The sequence below is a fragment of the Rutidosis leptorrhynchoides genome, chromosome 3 (genome assembly GCF_046630445.1).
Source record: "Rutidosis leptorrhynchoides isolate AG116_Rl617_1_P2 chromosome 3, CSIRO_AGI_Rlap_v1, whole genome shotgun sequence".
In the NCBI taxonomy this organism is placed as follows: Eukaryota; Viridiplantae; Streptophyta; class Magnoliopsida; order Asterales; family Asteraceae; genus Rutidosis; species Rutidosis leptorrhynchoides.
Window position 1 is genome coordinate 418,188,610 of NC_092335.1, and position 13,751 is coordinate 418,202,360.

Consider the following 13,751-nt stretch of genomic DNA (forward strand, 5'->3'; position numbering starts at 1 on the left):
CATACGAGTAGAATTGTTGATGAAACTGAACGAGGATGTAATAGTAAGCATTTTTGTTAAGTAGAAGTATTTTGATAAGTGTATGGAAGTCTTTCAAAAGTGTATAAATACATATTAAAACACTACATGTATATACATTGTAACTGAGTCGTTAAGTCATCGTTAGTCGTTACATGTAAGTGTTGTTTTGAAACCTTTAGGTTAACGATCTTGTTAAATGTTGTTAACCCAATGTTTATAATATCAAATGAGATTTTAAATTATTATATTATCATGATATTATCATGTATGAATATCTCTTAATATGATATATATACATTAAATGTCTTTACAACGATAATCGTTACATATATGTCTCGTTTAAAAATCATTAAGTTAGTAGTCTTGTTTTTACATATGTAGTTCATTGTTAATATACTTAATGATATGTTTACTTATCATAATATCATGTTAACTATATATATATATCCATATATATTTCATCATATAGTTTTTACAAGTTTTAACATTCGTGAATCACCGGTCAACTTGGGTGGTCAATTGTCTATATGAAACCTATTTCAATTAATCAAGTCTTAACACGTTTGATTGCTTAACATGTTGGAAACATTTAATCATGTAAATATCAATCTCAATTAATATATATAAACATGGAAAAGTTCGGGTCACTACATGAACGACTCCATGTAATATGAGCAAATGCACAGAGGAAGATTTCTTTCATACCTGCGAATAAATATGCTTTAAAGTGTCAACCAAAAGGTTGGTGAGTTCATAGGTTTATCATAAAAAAATAAAATTCATCATTTTAATAGACCACATGATTTAAATGCTGCATGATACAAATGGGCCCGAATCCTATACCCACCTGTAATGTTCATGCGATATCTTTTAAATACAGTACACCTTTCTCGTGTACGAAATCCTTTTTCATAAATCTTAGTAACCGTACACATATCTCGTGCACAAAAATAACATACACATAACCTGTGTATAAAATCATTCTTTCGATATATAACATTCGCTTTTCATTGCTTTCATAGCTTGGCTTGGTAACCGACCTTAACATATAATGCGCATAATAATATCCCCAAAACAGAACATCTCGTCTGTATAATAATCATATAAACTTCGAAGTACTAAACACCACGCCCACTAGCCCTTCCGTCTAGTGAACATTCTGGGTGAGGGTTTTAAACCCGGTAGCTACATTTAGGATTCGCGTCAATTAGGCGTGCACTAATTCTCAAAATTAGTGATGTTCCCTAATTCTTAGGTTACAAACAATAATAATCAGGGGAAAAATATTCATATCAATTGTGGCAATTATCACGTCCACATAATTCAATGGTGGCAATTATCACGTCCACATAATTCATTCGAGGAATGTTTTGCTTGTGTCTATCTCGTCAAACTTTTATAAAAGCATTTCATATATTCGCAGTTCAAAATGTATTTCAAAAGCATTTAATAAAGCAGTTGTAAAAGTAGCGCATGTATTCTCAGTCCCAAAAATGTAAAGAGTAAAAGGGAGCAAATGAAACTTACGCATATAAATATTGTAAAACAGTTAATAAGACATTTGCATGTATTCTCAGCCCAAAAATGTAATGAGTAAAAAGGGAGCAAATGAACTCACCATACTGTATTTTATAGTAAAAATACATATGACAATATTGAACAAGTGTAAGGTTGGCCTCGGATTCACGAACCTATATCATTTATATATATATATATATATATATATATATATATATATATATATATATATATATATATATATATATATATATATATATATATATATATATTAACACATATAATGGTAATCAAACAAATGTATATATTATTAGTGATTTAATTGTTATTTTAATTATGTGTTTCATTAATAACCTAACTAATTATATTTATTAATATAAAATATTAATATAGTTATGTTAGATGTAGTAAATATAGTTTTATATAACTATGAGTTATTTGATAAAATAATATTGATAATAACAAATAAAAAGCTATTTTATTTTATAATAATAGTAGTAATAATAACAAAAATAATAGTTTTTATAAAAGTGATACTTTTAATGATAATGATAAAAATGATAACTTTAATAAAAATGGTACTTTTAATAAAATGTTAATTTAAATATTAATAATAATAATAATAATAATAATAATAATAATAATAATAATAATAATAATAATAATAATAATAATAATAATAATAATTACTAATAACAACAATAATAATAATAATAATAATAATAATAATAATAATAATAATAATAATAATAATAATAATAAGTGATAAGTAAACTACCTCAAAAGAGCAGCCCTTAAAAATATGCCCAAGTCCGGGTTTGAACCCGCAACGTCCCGCTAACCCGATAACATCCTTATCCAGTACTGTGCTTCATATTTTTCTATTTTAAGTTGCGACTAAAATTGTTTTAACCCATTTCCCGTTTTCTAATCATCCTCATCATCTATACCATGATAAACATTTTGTTTATGATCTTCACAGATTCATTATCCATATCATGTATCCATCTTTCGTATTCACCAACTATCATCACTACCTCGTTATCAACTATTTACGTTCATTATCAACACTATTAATTTTCGGCTATCATATCATAATACCAACATCATCCTTCTTAATATTCATCATCATCTTATCTTAGTTGTAATAATCATCATCCTTATACTACTTAATATAGCTACTACTATTATCATCAATATCAATATCACGGCCTAAATAAAAAAAATGGATTCAGGCCCAACAAATAAAATAGTTCATAGCCCATAAAAAAATGGAACATATTGATAGCCACACAAGGATTCACGGCTATTGTTTTGAGTTGTATCCTCAACACAGAAGTAATAACAATTAACAAATCTTTGTATAGAACCATATCTATCTCCTCTTACGTCACTTCCCATATCATATTCATGTGCCTTTTTGTTTTTCAATTCAACAAAAGTACTTTAAAAGTAATGGTACGTGACCCCCATTTTGTCTGCCATGTGACATTTGATTCCACATCTAGTAGGTAAAAGAGAAAAAAAAATGATACGCCTTCTTTTGATTAATCCACTTGTTGGCCATGACTATTAGATTCGTCCCACCATATAATAGTTATATCAAAATTTCGGTCCACCATCAACACTAATCACGGCCCAAGGAAATTATTTATACCTAACATGTATAAACGAGTTAATTAAACTAGTGTGTTTGTCGTCCCACCACAAGAAAAGAAGAACACACGTCATCCCACGATATCACTAATTGCTTGGTCTAAAAAAATAAAATAGATGATCTAATTAATCCACTTACTCGATTTCATCTTCCTTTATTGCTCAAGTGGGGTTCTTGTCTTTGGTTCAAACCGAAACAAAACTAGCAGCAATAGTGACTGGTTGATTGTTATGGTGTTGTTCATCGATATCAATATATATATATATATATATATATATATATATATATATATATATATATATATATATATATATATATATATATATATATATATATAGCAGCACTTTTAATAGATATTGCAGGTTGTGGGTTTGGATGGTGATTCACAAAAAGATAAAAGGAAGTAAGATAAAGAGTGAAGTGGTGGTTTTAGTTTGTTCGATAGAAAACAGAAACAACAACAGTTACAGTACAAAGGTTGTTTGGTTTCTATTCGACAGAAAACATGATAGTTGCAGCGGCATAACAGCAGGTTCAGTAGTTCACCATGATCGTTGGTGTTGTTTTGGTCTTCGAATCATACAGAGAAAACAGACACTAGGATAGCAGTTGCAACATCCCTGATTGTAGGGTGGTTTTAATAGAGAACGTAACAAAGTGTAGCAGCAATAGAAGATGATGATATGGGTTTATTAACTGAGGTCTTTGGTTCGTGATAACAACAAAAATAAAAAAATAAAAAATGGTTTGTGGGTTCATGAAAATTATGAGTTATAGGTGGTGATTTTTGGGTGGTTCGATGGTAATTCTAATGAAGGTGGCGGGTGTCGGTGTATGGTAGCCGAAGATGATTGTGGTTCAACAAAGATGGCGTGTGGAGGCGATGTTCTGGGTGTTGACTAAGGGTGGTTGTGAAAGAGAATGAAGGTGGTGTTCTTGATTTCGGTTCATGTCTAGATAGTATGTCAACATATATACATCTGTAGGATAATTCTATATATATACTATTAGATACAGTAGATAATGATAGATATATTTTTCTAATTGCAAGTGGTTATCATGTGTCTATAATTCACATAAGAGTCAAAATAAACAGTAATCAATTTTGTAAATTAAATAGTGCAGCAGCCGGAGATTTGGAGTTTTCTACCGACGATTTTTACGGACTGCTATTTCGCGCTCCGTTGTTAATTCAGTGGTGAATAAAAGTACTCAGAAAAATCCCATATTTTTAAATTAAATATATTTATTCATTTTAGTCATTATGGTATAAAATTCGATTCTTAATTATTAAATAAAAATTACATTAATTATTCACTCTCAACCCCAAGTAAAATATAAAAAGTGATAAAATTTATTACATAACCTCTAAATATTTTATTAATAAACTTATAATTTATAAAACTCATTTTCGAATCACCGTTTATTTTAGAATCACATAAGTTTGAATTTAACTTGCTTAATATCAATCGAAACATCAAACGAGTGTTATAATCATTTAATATACTTTATTTATATATAGAGATATAATTTAAATAATAATTATTATAATATCCTATTTATTTTATTAATTTTTAATAACACAACATATAATACTTCAAATTATATTTTGAATTATTATTTATATATACATACACACATATCTATATACACTTAATTGTTCGTGAATCGTCGAGACTGGTCAAAAGGGTAAATGAATTTATTAAAACAGTTCAAAATTTTGAGACTCAGCATTACAGACTTTGCTTATCGTGTCGAAATCATATAAAAATTAGGTTTAAATTTGGTCGGAAATTTCCGGGTTGTCACACTTGGTACAGTGTAGGGAGATTTCATAATAAAGGGAATATGCTACATTTATGGTTAAGTATGATTACCGAAGCGCTCAACAACTTATAGAATATCTTTATTGAAATATTTATAACTATGAAATCTTGTGGTCTATATTTATATCGATGCTAGCTTTAAACCTATATATCTCACCAACCTTTGTGTTGACTGTTTAAGCATGTTTATTCTCATGTCCTTAAGAAAGTCTTCCACTGTTGCATTATCTGAGCAAGCTGTGCATGGAGTCTCATGCTTTTGTTTAAATGAAGTGTTGCATTCAATAAAACCTTTGTCATGTATTATATTCGACTGTTATGTCACGTGTGTAGTATTTGGAAACCGATGTATTATGGAGATTATTTCTTAAATAATCGCCCACTTGTTTAAAACATGCATTATGTATAATAAGGGTGTGTCTTTTTATGAAACGAATGCAATATTTTCTAAAATGTATCATATAGAGGTCAAATACCTCGCTATGGGACCAATGAATAACGTACCGCGTTTATAGTAATATGGACGAGTCGTTTCAGTTGGCATCAGAGTAGAGGTCTTAGCGAACCAGAAATTGCATTAGTGTGTCTGACCGGTATTTGTTAGGATGCATTAGTGAGTCTGGACTTTGACCGAACTTGTTTTTGAAAACCATTACTTATCATTTTTGGTCGGAAATTAAATATTATAATCTGTAAATATTATGTGGTATATTACTAATGTGGTAGTTAATGTGTGATAGTAATATGGACGAGTCGTTTCACATGGTCAGGGACATTTTTGCAATTACGATTTTTTGAGTGCATATTGTTAAACATTTTCGGAAATGGGGGCATTCTGACCAATTTCCCATATTTATATATCATACGTGAAATTATATCTCGAAGTGTTTAACACATAGTGCATGTTGAGTCGTGTGTGTGTGGTGCCTTGTTCGTTGATCCATTTAACCGGCTACGCTCCAACTTTTCTGGCAATTCGCACACGCAGCATGCACCACACACGGTGCGAGTTGATCGATCTGTGGTGTGTGATGCACTAGTGCAGATCAGATTTTCAAGATAAGGTTTTCTGACATTTTTTAAATATTTTAGAATAACGTTTATCTCTTAAAAAATAGTATCATGTGATCATTTGTTATCACCATTCAAATAAGCAACATTATGGGAAGTTTCCTGTTTTTTTCTCTCCCGAAATGCACCATCTTAGTCATTTCTGATATTTGGTTAATATCTTTTTTTTAGTGTAAAAATGTCTCAAAATGATGATAAATTTAGACTTTATATTTGTTACGGAGGTGCACTTGCATACGTTAAAAATGTCCTACTGTATCTGCCAATTGAGTGTGTTAGAATACGTTTAAATCTTCATGTTTCTCTTAAAGAATCATTAATTTGCAAAATTCTTCTGAAAATTGTGACACATAAGTTACAATTACTACTTGATTCACGTGTTTGCATTAAATATAAGAAATATAAATTTGTTAAGGATATTGTTGATGATCCAAAAGATTTTCTAGAATTATTAAACCATGCTATTATTAATGCCCCCATCAAAATTTATGTTATTGAGAAAATTAAACCGATATCTACCATTGGTAGTAACAAATTAAGTAGTAGCAGTGGTTTTCAACAAGAAGCCCAAAATGTTATACCAAGTACCAACTAAAACTTTATTATCAAACGAGTCCATAATAATAATTTTAGCAACAATAATATTTTGCACATCAACAGTTTCAACAACAACAATTCCAACATCAACAATACCAAAACACACAATTCAACCAACAACAATATCAAAACACACGGTTCAACCAACAACATTACCAAAACATACTGATGTGATATTATCACTCTTAAAATGTGATACAAATTAATATCAATTTTCACACTACAGGCAAACCTGGCGGATTCTTAGGAATGCAGTTATTATTTTGATACGGAGCTTGAAAGTTATTGAACAGACGATAGTTTGGATTTCCACCTAGATAATTCTGATTAACATAAGAAACATTATCTGTTTGCTCCATTGTCATACTACTAAAACAATCTTTAGTCAAATGCATCTTGCGTCCTTGCTTTCACCTGGGAGCAAGAGAGCAAGATGCACCTTGCGTCCTTGCTTCCACCTGGGAGCAAGGGAGCAAGAGGCACCTTGCTCTCAAGTGAAACCAAGGTCGCAAGGACGCAAGGCTCAAGGGAGTAAGAGACATCTTGCTCCTTGCGAGGGCAAATTGTCAAACTTTTTCTTTTATGGGCTCTTACACAAACAAGTTCAAAAAATAGATTTTTTGGTGATAATCCCTTGAATACTAGTGCATGTAATTTTTGGGCTTTTTTTTCTCTTTTCAAGCCTTCAAGCCCAATTTTTGAAAGGAAATAAAGGATATATGATGTTATTAGTGACCGTTTCCAATTTCCAAAATTTCAAATTTCAGTCGACAAAAAAAAGGGTTCGTAAGTTCGTCGTTTGAGACCTGATAGGTAAATTCTTTTTGTTCTTTTTATCTTCTATGTTCTATGACTTCTATCCATTATATATTTATAAAATTATACTCTCTAATTATACGAATTAATATATAGTGTTTGAATTAAATATTACTCCGAATATTGTGATTAGAGTAGTTTGTTTGAATTGATTCATATATTATTATATTATATTGTATTTGAATTATATTTGTGATGGTGTGTGTGTGTGTCCGTGTCGATTAGAGTATTATTGTATTAGACTTGAGTACCAACTAGTGAGCCTCCTTCGTGCTGCTTCGGTTTTGTTGGTTGTCGGTGTATTATCTATCATTTTGTTACGTTGTGGCTAGTTATAGAAGCATTGTATGTACAAATACTAATTAAGATAATTAAAAAAGTATCATTACGGAAGTACATGAACAATGATGATATGTGACACAATGGTAGTTAACAGCATTTTTACATAGAAATATTTCATAGTTGGAGTCTTACATATACACATTCAAAAGGTAAAAAGGGATATAGACTGATGTTGTCTCAATTTACATACAAAAGAAATTACTTGTCTACATTATTTCAATCTCACACATGTACCATTGTATATTGAAGTAAAAATAGTTCAACCATGCTATTTAATTTAGCAGCGAAATTAAGGAAACGAACAACAAAAAAACTCAAATAAACGAAGTAAGGTAATCACAACCCACTGTTGCGTGTAGGTAAAGGAACATCACCATCGTCATCCGCACTAACTTTCTACTAGTGGTGATTTTCGTATATTCGTATTTTCTACCATTGTACTCCAAATCTAGTTATCAACATAAAAATATAAGCGTTCAATTCGTGAATACAATAAATTGGGTAAAAAAAACTTTTCTTACCTTATGTAGTGAAGACTCGTTACTAACATTAATTTATAAAAAGTGCTTCACTGTTTTACACTTGGTCGCCTGTACGTGGGAAGCACCCTCTTTTGCTATCTTCTCCAAATGCCATATGTCATCATCCAAAGATGTGGTATCATGCTTCTTATAAACCGATACCGCTTAATACACAAATTATTGAATTAGTTTAACTAAATTGGCTTACTCAACAAAACTCATTAAATCCAGACTTTATTACAAATAGTTATAACATATATTCAAACTGGCAAGTGGAGTATCAAACTCTGTCGAAAACATATTCAACTTAATACACACACACTCTACGTGTTCAATTAAAAAATAAAAATTAAAAAACTTTAACGGATCATTAAACAGTCGTTAAATCTACTAACGAAGTATAAAAGTTAACGTACGTGTCAATCGACTGGTGGTACTCTGGAATATCTGGATTGAGGTACGAACGGATTGCTTGAGTACTTTTCAGCTCCGTTTGTCCTGCATTTTTGTGTGTTTACAAACGTTAGCTCAACCTACATGCTTGTATAAAGAAATAAATTTGATTATAAGGTAGCTGAGCATCAAAATTAATCACTTGGCAAGTAGGAACTGCCATTATAACAGGTTTTAGGAGGAATTCATATTCTTCGTCATTAAACTCTCCCGCCTTTTCATCCCATAGAGTTAGCCGAAAAATGTCGTACCTGTAAAGCAAAAAGATTGTATAGCCGGAACATGATCATATAAACAACTTGCTACGTAAGCATATCATCATAAGGTGAGTATGTATCAGGTCGGCATAGGTAGGAGTTCAACATAAGTCAAATAACAAATACTTAATTTGGTGCAGCAAGTCTGTTTTTTAACTGACATAAGTCAACATAAAGTAAATATTAGGTGCACACCAATTATAAGTTAATATAAAGTGGCAGTTCAATATAAGTCAAATAAGTCAACATAAGTTAGTGTATTTCTTACATAAGTATATTATTAAATAAACTAAGCATGTATGAGGCAAAAATGATATATGAAAGTGTTATTTTCAACATCTAACACCAGTATGTTATCGGCTCATAATTATCAGTAATAAGTAATAGAAACTATAGACAACAACATAAATGGAAGACAAAAAAGCAAACAACACAACATAGAAATTCACAAAAGATTCCAATACCTGAAAGGCAGAAGGAAGACAATAATTTGAACTCGCTATTCGTGACCGAAACCGAGGGAGCTAAGTCGACAGGGTTCACAAATGTGCTCGTAGTCGCAAGCGACTGATGTACATACAGGAACAATACCTATACGTTTGAGATAAAGTAGCATGTTTTTATTTACCATTGGTCTCGCTGACATGGATAACGTGTCAGAAGAAAAAGCGGTTCCTTCCATCAGTACCCTCAACAATAGTATTTATCAACTCCCATTAGCCCCTTCAACCTTATCTACGTACAGTTGGCGAACTCGATGCATTTCGAGTATTGAAAATAACTACTGTTTATAAACACATTTTATCATAAATAACAAACAAACATACAGTAATGGGAAGCTAAAGTAAATGAGAACAATAACCTTAAAATGTATCTTGTGATGGTAGTTCATCAACATCATTAACTGACATATCTTTAACGCATGGCGCAGCAACACTATTGAAGGCTGCAAAGAACATAACAATATAAGATGCATCGAAACACAACAAAGTATAAAGCACTAAAAATAAGATGCACCCAACATTATTAATATGAACATCCACAACGTAGAACAACAATGAAATGCATAAAATCTCTTATTTTTCGTATTTTTATTCAATAAAAAACAGATAATCAAACATGATCAAAGAAATTTGTTACAAAGGTAATACCTTTAAGGAGACAACGGAGATAATACTGACGGCAAATAACGACCACGACGTTGATGACGACGGTTTGAAATGAGTCGCAATAAAAGTGTAAACATATCGGCTGGCCATCAACATAAAAAAACCAAATCCAAAATCCTAGAGTTAAATCGCAGTTGCAGTTCGCTTCCAATCTCTGTTACGGCCATCTTCATTATCGCCGTCTTAGTAACCACTGTTGTCACCACCTCAAGGCTCAGATATGGAACTTTTTGGAACAAAGGTAACTAACATCAGTGATTAGAAACCAGCCATCGTTACATAGATTACAGTTTCAAAAGCATGATTCAACGTGATTAATCATCATAACAAATGCAGAATACTGATCAACGATTGTTTCACATAGGTTATTGGACTCCACACACTTGTCCATCCTGAAGGTAAATAGAAAAAACAAAAAACTCAACAATTAATTTTCGGATTTATATAACTGTGCAAACATTACATGATAGCTATATAAAAATTTGGGATTTTGTAAACCTCAACTTCCACAAACACACCAATGGCCCTTAAATTTTCAGAAAGAAGTACAAACACTTCTGGAGTAGGGACTGTATAAAATTTAAAAGACCAAACATATACTTCAACTGTACTTGTTAATTTTGAAAACTTTGAATCGATTGACTCGTGGATCGCAAGTGATACATCAAAACTATAACTAGATGTCAACATTAACTAATTACATCTTCTAATCATTATTACACACCGAATTAACAATAATACATAAACAATCAACAAATGCAACACATCATAAGACTTTGATATTACTTGCTACTTTGCTAATTTTTGAATTCTTTCATCCATATCGACTCGCGAAACCCTTGGCTGATCACAAAGTCTTGACGGCGATTCGGTGACGGACTTACGCTTCTCTCTACGGATTTTAACAGTTTCCATTAGTTTTAAATGCTCATCAAATGAAGGCTTAAATTCTTGTTCTTTTTCAACCACCGTACCTGAATTTGAAGTCATTACAACAATCTTGTAGAAATCGTTGGTGGTAACCACCTAAAAGAAAGACAGTAATAAGTAATGACCATACAACAATCAACAATTACAAAACAATAACCAAATTAATAAAGAGCACATGAAACTTATCAAACAGTCAGTTAGTATATTCCTCTTCAAACATCACACAAACACACACGGTAAATGTAAAACTATAAATAATCTGGTTACAAAGTCTATAATACATGACCTCAAGAGTCAAGAGTCAGAAGACACTTCCATAATTTTTTAAACAATCAAATAACATCAAACATTGCGCACGCATAAAGAAATGCAACCATCGGTGATAAAAAAAAAAAAAAGACAACACAAAAACACCTACCAGAAACACATGTGTTGACACAATAATGAACAAATCAATAATCAACAAACTGTAAATAGAATTTCAACATGAAATCGGATCATATCAAATGCGATCGCAAACTTAACATGCAGAAATTAGATGTGATTGAAGTAATTTTACAAACCTCAGGACCAGCTGGAACACTTCTCCACAACGGCGTTCTCAAAGTTTTGCAATCAACGCAAATCTCCTCATCTGAACTGATTCCTGTAACACTTATCACATTAAAAAAAACCTAATTTCGAGCTACGAAAAAATTGCCACTTCTAGAGAGGAAAAAAGGTGTTGATGAAAAAAACACAGATTTGGAAACAATTTCAATCAAAGCATTTCAATAAAAATTAAAAAATCAATTACCTCAATTGCTGCTGCCTTCGATTTTGGGCCGGTTAGGGCAATTATGATTGATGTTCAGTGGCGACGACGACTGGCGGTGGTGGCGGTGATGTTTAATGGCGGTGGCGGTGATGATTCATGATGGTGGTGGCGATGATGGGTTTGGTGGTGATGAAACTGATTATAGTGAGCGAAAGAGTAGAAGGAAAAGGGATCTTAGTGGAGAGAAAGTGGTAGGTAGTGGTTAAAATCTGTAACAATGTAGGATTGGACACGTAGCAGTGCAGGTGTAAGGAAGGGCCGACGGGAGGGCGTAAATGCTGTTACATACTGTTCATGATGATGTTAAGTAGAGTGTAGTGTAATGTAATGTAATATAGGATAATAGTATAATAGTATAATATAATATAATATAATATAATATAATATAATATATGTAGCAGTATAATATAATGTGGGGATGATTCTCACACATTGTTTTTTGATCCTCACACACTCTTTTACCCTATTATTAGGGAGGAGTTCAAGTAAATTGGTGTGTGAAAATCAAAAAACAGTGTGTGAGAATCATCCCCTTATAATGTACCATGACCAATGTGATATTGATATCTTATCTTATGTAACAGAATGTAATTTTTTATTTTGATTAACAATTTCAATTGAGTAATATTAATAATCATTTATCTTTACTAAATTTTGTGACGATTTTCAGAGTAAGTATTTTTTTTTTGTCTTCCTATATATCTTGTATAATGTATGATCTTTGCCTCAAGTATTTTTTATTAGTTATTGTCTTATAAATTTAGTAAATAGAATTAAGGATGGCTCCTAAACAATTATCCGGTTATGAAAAACGTAAGAGAAAAAGACTAGATGAAGAAATGAAAAAGTCTCAAGCTGGTGCACTAGAAAAGTATTTGGATAAACCGACTCTTGAAAGGCACGAGCATGCACAAGTAAATCTCGAAGAAATAGAAGGGCAAGAGCATATTGATAAACAAGAGGCGAAAAAAGACAAACACATTGAGACAAATATAAATGAAGAAGATGTTATACATAACATTGTTGATATATTTGATCCGAGAAGTTGGGAAAGACTTAATTCTGATGAGATTAAACTTTTGGTTGAGAAGAGTCCCAAAAGAGATAATAACATAGCTTCTGGTCCATATACCATAAATAGAAGGTTTTGTGCAACTTTATATACAAGAACTTTATCAAATTTGAAGAAGTGTGATCGACCATGGCTAGTATATTTAAAAGAGTTAGACAAAATATTTTGTTTTTGTTGTAAATTTTTTAGAAAAGGGCAGTCGAGAGGTTGTTTGCCCAGGAAAGGTTATAAAAATTGGTTGCATGCTCCGGAAAAACTCAGAATACATGAAATTACCACGGTTCATCTTGAAAATATGAGCAAATGGTATGATATGAGTAAAAGATTGAAGTTTAACGAAACAATTGATAAAGTTCAATATGAACAATTGTGCAAATAAAGAGATTACTGGATGCAAGTTCTTTTGAGAATCGTTGCGGTAGTGAAATTTCTAGCTAAACATAGTTTAACTTTCTGTGGTTCAAAAGAAAAGTTGTATCAAAAAGGTAATAATATTTATTAGTGTTTGTGTTCATGTACCTCCAAATAGTTTTTGCTTCATTTCCACTTATTATTTATTAAATGTATTAAACAGGTAATGGAAATTTTTTTGGCTCGCATATAAATATTGGAAGAGTTTGACCCGATTATTAAAAAGTATGTGCGACGAATCACTAATTATGAGCTTCATGTGCATTATCTTGG

The 13,751-nt window shown here is 31.4% G+C and overlaps 1 protein-coding gene and 1 long non-coding RNA gene across 6 annotated transcripts; one reads left to right on the plus strand and one right to left on the minus strand.

The window, feature by feature from the left end:
* Positions 1–7,947: 7,947 nt before the first annotated feature.
* Positions 7,948–12,058, minus strand: LOC139897799 (uncharacterized). 5 transcript variants are annotated; one of them, XR_011776801.1, is made up of 8 exons: positions 11,742–12,058; positions 11,035–11,274; positions 10,231–10,640; positions 9,544–10,025; positions 8,965–9,073; positions 8,786–8,867; positions 8,370–8,533; positions 7,948–8,296 (listed from the first exon to the last, which is right to left on the minus strand). It is a non-coding gene; the product is annotated as an uncharacterized lncRNA (long non-coding RNA). The 5 variants fall into 5 exon arrangements; XR_011776799.1 differs by having other exon boundaries at positions 8,370–8,867; XR_011776800.1 differs by having other exon boundaries at positions 8,786–9,073.
* Positions 12,059–12,774: 716 nt separating this feature from the next.
* Positions 12,775–13,446, plus strand: LOC139901423 (uncharacterized). The gene is made up of 2 exons (XM_071884141.1): positions 12,775–13,139; positions 13,257–13,446. The coding sequence occupies exons 1-2, from the start codon at positions 12,775–12,777 to the stop codon at positions 13,444–13,446; spliced, it is 555 nt and encodes a 184-aa protein (XP_071740242.1).
* Positions 13,447–13,751: the final 305 nt, after the last annotated feature.

What these genes read in the sequence shown, in the direction of transcription:
- LOC139901423 (XM_071884141.1), top strand. Translation starts at nt 12,775, where the DNA reads ATGGCTCCTAAACAATTATCCGGTTATGAAAAACGTAAGAGAAAAAGA. An exon ending in CCATATACCATAAATAGAAG is followed by an intron (nt 13,140 to 13,256) that starts GTTTTGTGCAAC and finishes TAAATTTTTTAG; the next exon opens with AAAAGGGCAGTCGAGAGGTT.